This window comes from Panthera pardus, unplaced genomic scaffold, assembly GCF_024362965.1.
Source record: "Panthera pardus isolate Hobbes unplaced genomic scaffold, ASM2436296v1 HiC_scaffold_12, whole genome shotgun sequence".
NCBI classification, from domain to species: Eukaryota; Metazoa; Chordata; class Mammalia; order Carnivora; family Felidae; genus Panthera; species Panthera pardus.
In genome coordinates this window covers 55,217,460-55,226,947 of record NW_026526677.1, presented here as the reverse complement: position 1 = coordinate 55,226,947, position 9,488 = coordinate 55,217,460, and the positions used below count along the sequence as shown (strand labels likewise).

General features: G+C 39.3%; 1 protein-coding gene across 1 annotated transcript; it reads left to right on the top strand.

Moving 5' to 3' along the window:
* Nucleotides 1-706: 706 nt before the first annotated feature.
* Nucleotides 707-1,669, top strand: LOC109267033 (olfactory receptor 52B4-like). Its single transcript, XM_019449544.2, has one exon. The coding sequence runs from the start codon at nucleotides 725-727 to the stop codon at nucleotides 1,667-1,669; it is 945 nt and encodes a 314-aa protein (XP_019305089.1). The 5' UTR covers nucleotides 707-724.
* The last annotated feature ends 7,819 nt before the right edge of the window (nucleotides 1,670-9,488 follow it).

The window sequence follows — 9,488 nt, the reverse complement described above, 5'->3', positions numbered from 1 at the left end:
TCCTTTCCCAACAATAATGCCTTATTTTCCAAATTCAATCATTTCTAAACTTAGTTTCTTAGGTTGTGAACATGAGCAGTGCCTCATTCAGGTACACACAGGTTCTGTCAATGTTACTTCTTAAAGGTCTGTTGACTCTCGTCACAAGTGAGCCAACTGAATGTGGTGAAGTCAGAGAGATATCAAATCTCATTTTCATCAATTAGGCCAAATCTGCCTGTATAAACACCTACCCTACTTTCTTCAGTATTCCCTATGCAAAGCTACCTGGAGCTGAATAAACACTGTTCAGTGAACAGGCTATGTTTTGATTTGAATACCCACATTTTCTTGTTTCCCTCCTTTTTCATTCTTTTCCTTATGTTAAACTACCTACCAAAAGGTCAAGTTCAAGTTCAAGAAACACCTTATTTACAGCCTTTTCAGATACATATAATGATTTCCTTTGTATATTCATAATCCTCTGATTGAGAGGAAAATACAATAATATGTTTTATTTGATTAGCTGGGGATATATACATGTCAATTAGACTATTACTTATTGAGGTAGAGAACATGTCCTATTGACTTTTTGTGTTTCTTATTGTTTGCATGTTCAGAGAAGATGAAGAGTATGCGATATGCCAAAAGCTCCTTGTGACTTCACAAGGAATATTACAAGAAAATCTGTATTTTCATTTCTGTCAATGAATCAAAGGTGATATCTCTGGTAGTCTCCACAGGTATGATTTCCTTAAACCACACTGATGTTAGCCACACAATCTTCCACTTCCTGGGCATCCCTGGGCTAGAGGACCAGCATGTGTGGGTTTCCATCCCCTTCTTCATTTCCTATGTCATTGCCCTGCTTGGGAACAGCCTGCTCATCTGCATTATCCTCACAAAGCACAGCCTCCACGAACCCATGTACCTCTTCCTCTGCATGCTGGCCGGAGCAGACATTGTCCTCTCCACGTGCACAGTACCTCAGGCCTTGGCCATCTTCTGGTTCCGTGCTGGGGAGATCTCCCTGGATCGATGCATCACTCAGTTCTTCATTATCCACTGCACTTTCATCTCTGAGTCAGGGATCTTGCTGGTGATGGCATTTGACCGCTACATTGCCATATGCTACCCACTGAGATACACCACTATTCTTACACATGCACTCATTGGGAAAATTGGTGTGACCATCTTCCTGAGAAGTTTTTGTATGATCTTCCCCATAATATTTCTTTTGAAAAGATTGACTTTCTGCCAAAATAAGATTATTCCACACACTTATTGTGAACACATTGGCTTGGCCAAATATGCTTGTAATGACATTAGCGTGAACATCTGGTATGGACTTTTTGTCATCGTGTCTACAGTGGTCTTAGATGTCCTGTTAATTTTTGTTTCATATCTGCTGATTCTCCATGCTGTCTTCCACATGCCTTCACGAGATGCTCGCCACAAAGCTCTCAACACATGTGGCTCCCATGTCTGCATCATTGTCCTCTTTTACGGCCCCGCGATCTTCACAACCCTTACTCAGCGGTTTGGACGCCACATTCCACCTCATATTCACATATTATTGGCTAATGTCTGCATTCTGGTTCCACCTATGCTGAATCCCATCATTTATGGGATTAAGACCAAGCAAATCCGAGAGCAGGTGGTTCACGTATTTTTTCCAAAGCAGAAATGACTTTGGAAGAGGAACAGTATTTTCAGCACCTCTAGTTCTCCATGATGTGGTCTGAGGAAGCAGTGGGTGGAAACACTAATGGCAAGCTGAACTACTAGGAAGTAGCCTAGTGAATTCTGTTTCTGGGGCAGGTTCACCAGGGAGGTGAGAGGACTTAACATCTTCTGTCAAAGCAACAGAGAGAGCCATGCCATGTTTGACTGAACAGGTTACCTCCTGAACAGAGCCTGTGGCTGGACATATGAATTTCCAGAGTCATGTGTCCTTATGTCACTAGTCTGATTTTTGGTTATAGATGAAATTGTTGGGAAGGAAAAATTCTTTCTCTGCCCTTGAAGGTGTTCCAGCTGGAGTAAGAATTAAGTTGACTTGAGTTAGTTAACAGAAGAAGAAAAAAATAAGTTTTATTATGTGTGCACAGAAGCCCAATAATGAAATTGAGACCTAAAGAAATGACAAAGGCAGGTAGTTTTTATAGTTTTTAGACAAAGGGACAATACATCTGTGAAGAATTGACAGTATAAAGAAAACAGGTATTTGGGAGCTTAAATTAGTAGGGAATTCTAAGCAGAACTAAGGCTGAGGTAGTAGATTAGAAAAGGAGAGCAAAGATTTGTTTCTACAGTGTTTTCAACTTTAAAATACCTTTCTCTGGTGATAAGGATGTCTTTGTACTTCTTGGCACTGGGAGGATATTTTTCACATGGATGATTTGTTTTCTACTTTCAGGGGGACAGATAAGGGTGTGAGTGTCCTTGCATTGACTGTTTCTTAAGTAGTTTTTATTGAAAATAATTAATGTGCCAAAGTGGCACATTTTGGGGCACCCTCCCTTGGCCCCTATAAAAAGAGGGTATTGCTCTGGTCTTAGAAGTTGTTAAATTATTCCTCACTGAATTCATGTCCTCTGAGACATCTTGTGATATCCCTGGACAATCACATACAAACGGCCCAATGTTTCAGTTATGCAGGACGAAAGACTTCTGGAGATCTTATGGACAGCATGGTGATGAGAGTTAATAATACTTCATTGCATAGGGGCACCTGGTTAGGTGTCTGACTCTTGATTTTGGTTCAGGTCATGATCTCATGGGTTTGTGAGTTTGAGTCCCACATTGGCCTCTATGCTGACAGCGTGGAGCCTGCTTGAGATTCTCTCTCTGTCTCTCTCTTTCTCAAAACAAACAAACAGATAAATAAATAAATTTAAAAAACCTATTGCATATTTGATATTTGCTAAGAGATTTGACTTTAAGTGTTCTCACCCCCCTCACTCAAATTGCAGCTATGAAAGGTGAATGATATGTTAATTAGCTTGATTGTGGCAATCATTCACACATAATGTATACATATGTCAAAATATCACATTGTATACCTTAAATATATAAATTTTTACCTCTCAATTATACTTTAATAAAGCAGGAAAAAAGAACTCATCTCAAATACGACAATTAGATTTGTTAAATATTTGGTATGCATCTGTCCATATTTTTCTGTATGTATCTTTATGTATCTGTGTAAAAATAATAAAAAAATATAAACATACTCATAAATATAGACAGACACATATGTAGTTGTATCTTTGGAAAAGGTGGAATATTGGGACTCCTAGATGGCTCAGTGGGTTAAGTGTCCAACTTTGGCTCAGGTCATGATCTCACTGCTCATGGGTTTAAGCCCTGTGTCAGGCTCTGGGCTGACAGCTCAGAGCCTGGAGCCTGCTTCAGATTCTGTGTCTGCCTCTCCCTCTCTGCTCTTCCCTCACTTGTGCTCTCCCTCTCACTCAAAAATAAATAAATAAACATTAAAAAAGGAAAAGGTGGAATATTAACTATAGCAGTCTATAAGATACCATCACTTCACTTGTTCATGACCTACATCAGTAAGTTGTGAAAGGGCCATTGGTAAGTATTAATCCCTAAAAAGGGAAAAGAAATTGTTTGTAGAACACTGGTCACAGACACTGGAAATTGTCTTCCTACTCTTGACAAGGGATAATCCTACTGATATGATGTTGACTCTTGGCCAGAGGAAATGGGGGGACACTGTGATGCTCTAGAGAGCTGGCCTATTACAGCCAACACTTGAATAGTGGAACCACAACATGTGTTTTTACCAGTTCCATTTATAGCAGCATGTTATTTTGGAAGGTAGAATAGAGTCTGTGCTAGACACAGGAGCCATTGCATGAGCCCAAGATGAGACCATTATTTTTGAAATGATGGATGTAATGGTGTACTGGAAAGACATTCCACAGAGATGGAGTCAAAACAACTCCTCAAACCCTCTTTGTATGAAACACAAATGCCTGACAAGCACAGACATGGATGTGAACTCATGCTGAGATTGCCATCCTGAGTAGCAGCAAGTAAATGTTTGCTTTAAGAAGTTGTTTCCCAGGATGCCTGGGTGGCTCAGTTGGTTGAGCATCCAACTCTTGAATTTTGGTTCAGGTCATGATCCCAGGGTTGTGGGACTAAGTGCTGCATCAGGCTCTGCACTGAATGTGGAGCCTGCTTGAGATTCTTTCTCTCTCCCCCTCTGTCCCTATCTCCCGCTCACACTTTCTCTCTCTCTCTCTCTAAAATAAAGAAAAAAGAAGTTGTTTCCCATGTGTATTTTCCCTTCACTTACTCTGGGTCTTCGATTCCATAGTGCAGCCTGAATGCTCCTCACAAAAGCCAAATGTCATCCCATCTCCCTCCCGCTCCAACTTGCTTAAAAAAAAAAATACTAGGCACTACCACCACTGTAAGCTATTGAATGAGTTACTTGTATAAATGGATCCAAGTCATTTATATAAGAACACTCAGGATTAAAACATATTTAGGTATATATTGTTCAATAAACACACCTTAAACAAACAAAAGTTTGTAAATAAAGGAATAACTCAACAAACATTAAATTATGCCCACTATAAATTACCAGGACCAAGCTAAGGCCTGGAGATAATCAGTATCACAGTCCCCTTTCTTAGGGAGTCCATAAACTAGAGTTGACAAAAATTAAGGGATTAAAACACAATGTGATAAATAATGTAGAAAGCACTGTGGGATAGGGTAGGACAGTCACTTCTGTGAGAAGTGTGAGTCTCCCAACTGTGAGAGAGAGAACTCTTCCTGCATATTCCTGTGCTGAATGTGGACAGGTACCTAGAATTAGCCAGGTCAAGGGCTTGACAATAGGAAGTGGCCAATCTGAATAGTGGCAAGGTGAGGAAAGCAGTGTATGGAAGAGGAGGGGCAAGAGACATTCCTGAAGAGATAGGAAGGAGGAGAGCAGGAAAACCAATATTGTAGGGAAGCAGCAATTTCCTCTGCCAGTCAAGGTCTTTCAACTGCACTAAGAATTAAATTGACAAGAGATAGATTAACAGGAAAAAAATCTGAAGTTTTATTATATGTGTACAGAGGCCAAGTAATGAAATTGAGACCTCAGTAAATAACTAAGGCAGGTAGTTTTTATACTTTTAAACAAAGAGACAATATATTTGTGAGGAGTTAACAGGACAAAGAAAACTTTGGGAGCTTCAATTTGGAAGGAATTTGAAACAGAACTTGGGCTGGGGAGGTTAATTAGTAAAATGTAACAAGGGTTGTTTATACAGACTTCTCAGCTCAAATTCCCACCTCTAGTGATAAGGATGTCTCTTTACCCTCTGGTACAGGGAGGGTATCTTTCACATGGAAGATTGATTCATTATTTCCTGGAAGCAAGGGGCGGTGGTGGTGATGTCAGCATGTTCTTTTGCATTGGCTGTTCTCAAGTAAATTTTACTTAAAATCATCAATGTGCCAAAGTGGTGCATTTTGGAGCGGCCTGCCCTTGGCCACTACAATAAGAAAGAGTTCAAAACATGCCATCCCAACATATACCACTGTGGAATACTGATTATTTTGAGCTTAAGGTGCTTAAGAAACAGAAGATACAACAAGAATTCTCTGAATTACCCCTTCCTACCTAAAAAGTAGCTATATAATTTCCCTTGAGAAAAGTGCCCTTTCTGTTCCAGAAAGGGAAGAACATTCTCATTCCCAGAGACTGGGAATCCATGCTGAAATGGATCTGTACAAACTTACTAAAAAAACCCTTATATTCTGCCACTTCCTGTATCCCTTCCCCAGATAGCTTTTAGTCACATCACCACATTTCCTGCCCCCAGCCCAAACCCTTTGTCTTCCCATTCCTTTTCTTTCTCTTTTCTTTTCTTTTCTTTTCTCTTTTCTTTCTTTTCTTCTTTCCTTTTCTTTTCTTTATTTCTTCTTTGTTATTTTATTATTTTTAAATTTACATCAAAGTTAGCATAGAGTGCAACAACGATTTCAGGGGTAGATTCCTTAATGCTCCAACCAGCTTGTGGTTTAATTGATTTGTTCTACTGTTTTTTTGGTTTTGCTAACATTAATTTCTGCTCTAATCTTTATTATTTCCTGTCTTCTGCTGGTGTTGGGTTTTATTTGCTGTTCTTTTTCCAGCTCTTTAAGTTGTAAGGTTAGGTTGTGTATCTGAGACCTTTCTTCCTTCTTTTTTTTTTTTTTTTAATTTTTTTTTAACGTTTTTTATTTTTGAGACAGAGAGAGACAAAGCATGAACGGGGGAGGGTCAGAGAGAGGGAGACACAGAATCTGAAACAGGCTCCAGGCTCTGAGCTGTCAGCACAGAGCCCGACGCGAGGCTCGAACTCACGGACCGCGAGATCATGACCTGAGCCGAAGTCGGCCGCCCAACCGACTGAGCCACCCAGGCGCCCCTTTTCTTCCTTCTTTAGGAAGGGCTGGATTGCTATATACTTTCCTCTTATGACTGCTTTGTTGCATCCCAGAGGTTTTGGGTTGTGGTGTTATCATTTTCATCGGCTTCCATGTACTTTTTAACTTCCTCTTTAACTTCTTGGTTGACCCATTCATTCTTTAATAGGATGTTCTTAAGTCTCCGAGTATTTGTTACCTTTCCAAATGTTTTCTTGTGTTTGATTTTGAGTTTCATAGCGTTGTGGTCTGAAAATATGCATGGTATGATCTTGATCTTTTTGTACTTGTTGAGGGCTGATTTGTGTCCAGTATGTGGTCTATTTTGGAGAACGTTCCATGTGCACTGGAGAAGAATGTATATTCCACTGCTTTAGGATGAGATGTTCTGAATATATCTGTATATATATATATAAAGCCATTGTTTCCTTGTCGATTTTCTGTTTAGATGATCTGTCCATTGTTGTAAGTGGGGTGTTGAAGTCCTCTACTATTATGGTGTTATTATCAATGAGTTTCCTTATATTTGTGATTAATTGATTTATATATTTGGGTGCTCTCACATTTGGTATATAAATGTTTACAATTGTTACGTCTTCTTGGTGGATAAACCCCTTAATTATAATATAATGCCTCTCTTCATCTCTTGTTACAATCTTTATTTTAAAGTCTAGATTGTCTGATATAAGTATGGCTACTCTGGCTTTCTTTTGTTGACCATTAGCATGATAGATGGTTCTACATCCCCTTACTTTCAACCTGAAGGTGTCTTTAGGTCTAAAGTGGGTCTCTTGTAAACAGCATATAGATGGATCTTGTTTTCTTATCCATTTTGTTACCCTATGTCTTTTGATTGGAGCATTGAGTCCATTGAGGTTTAGAGTGAGTACTGAAAGATATGAGTTTATTGCCATTATGATGCTTGTAGAGTTGGAGTTTCTGGTGGTGTTCTCTGGTACTTTCTAGTCTTTGTTGCTTTTGGTATGTATGTATGTATGTATGTATGTATGTATGTATTTTTTTCATCTTTTCTCCCCTCAGAAAGTCCCCATTAAAATTTCTTGCAGGGCTGGTTTAGTGGTCACAAACTCCATTAATTTTTGTTTGTCTGGGAAATGTTTTATCTCTCCTTCTATTTTGAATGACAGCCTTGCTGGATACAGTATTCTTGGCTGCATATGTTTCTGATTCAGCACGTTGAATATATCCTGCCACTCCTTTCTGGCTTGCCAAGTTTCTGTGGAAACTTCTGCTGCAAACCTCATCTGTCTTCCCTTGTAGCTTAAGGACTTTTTTTCCCTTGCTGCTTTCATGATTCTTTCCTTACCTGAGTATTTTGTGAATTTGACTATGATATGCCTTGTCGATGGTCAGGTTTTGTTGCATCTAATAGGAGTCTTCTGTTCTTCCTGGATTTTGATGTATGTGTCTTTACCCAGGTTAGGAAAGTTTTCCACTATGATTTGCTCACATAACCCTTCTACCCCTTTTTCTCTCTCTTCATCTTCTGGGACCCCTCTGATTCTGATGATCCTTTTTAATGAGTCACTGATTTCTCTAAATCTTCTTTTTTTAAATGTTTATTTAATTTTGAGAGAGAGAGAGAGAGAGAGAGAGAGAGCGAGAGCAGGCGCCAGGGTGGGGCAGAGAGAGAGGGAGACACAGAATCTGAAGAAAGCTCCAGGCTCTGAGTTGTCAGCATATAGTCCACCACAGGCTTGAACCCATGAACTGTGAGATCATAACCTGAGCTGAAGTCGGATGCCTAACCAACTGAGTCACCCAGGTGCTCCAATTTCTCTAATTCTTAAATCATGCTCTTTTGCCGTATTCTCCCCCCCTTTTTTTTGCTTCATTATTCTCCATAAGTTTGTCCTCTCTATCGCAGATTTGCTGTTCTGTCTCACCCATCCTTGCCACTGAGGCATCCATTGGAGACTGCAGCTCAGTTATAGCATTTTTTATTTAATCCTGACTAGCTTTTATTTCTTTTATCTCTGCAGAAAGGATTCCAATCTATTTTCAACCCCAGCTAGTATTCTTATTAGTGTGATTCTAAATTCTGGTTCAGACATCTTGCTTGTGTCTGTGTTAGGTCCCTGGCTGTCGTTTCTTACTGCTCTTTCTTTTGGGGTGAGTTCCTTCATTTCATCATTTTGAAGAAAGAAAAGGAATAATAAGGTAAAAACGTTTTAAATTATAAAATTAAAAACAACACAAAAAATCAAATAAATGATGCTAGATCCTAGGTGTGTTTTGATCTGGTTGTTGAAAGGATCTTCACAGATTAGAGAAAAAAGGGAAAAAAAATTAAAAAAAAGAAAAAAAAGGAAAACATTTGAAAATTTGAACAAATGAATACAATGAAATAGAATAAAATGAAACGATGGAAGTAAAATAGAATTTGAAAAATGTACAAAAAATTAAAAAATATAGTAGAAAAAAATTAAAGAAAAATATTTTTAATAAAAATTGAAAATAAAAATAAATTTTTTCTCTTTCTGTATTCAAGAAAAAGAAAAGAAACAAAAAAGAAACAATAATTGAATAGATGGACAAGCCAGTAGACTGAAATATGACTGAAATTACATCCTTTCCCCTAGAAGTGAAACTATGAAGCACTTTATAATCTGTAAACTAAGCAGGTGGAGAGACTTGTGGTGTTCCTGAAAAGTGATATTGGCCCAGTTGGGAGGGGCTTAGTTTAATGGCTCTGTTCTCCACTAGATGGCTCTACTTGGCTTACTGGGGTGAATTATTATGGTGCTTGTAGGTGTGTATGCACATGCGTGGGAGGAGTGAAAATGGCATCACCTAGCTACTTAGTCTCTAGTGTTGGAACTCTGTGCTCTCCCTGACCAGCAATCGTGCACCAGTCCTCTGTCTCTGGCCTCCATCCACTTCTCACTTTTACACTGTCTGTGACCAAGCCATCAGGTTGCCAGGGGGCACCTCCCTCCTGAGTTTTATCTCAGATGCGGCTGTGTTTCCCGACCCCTCACTTCTGAGGGACTGCGGCTTGGGCCCACTCAGATCCCCTGGGGGAGGGTCTCACCAAGCAATGGCTTGGT

What these genes read in the sequence shown, in the direction of transcription:
- LOC109267033 (XM_019449544.2), top strand. Translation starts at nt 725, where the DNA reads ATGATTTCCTTAAACCACACTGATGTTAGCCACACAATCTTCCACTTC.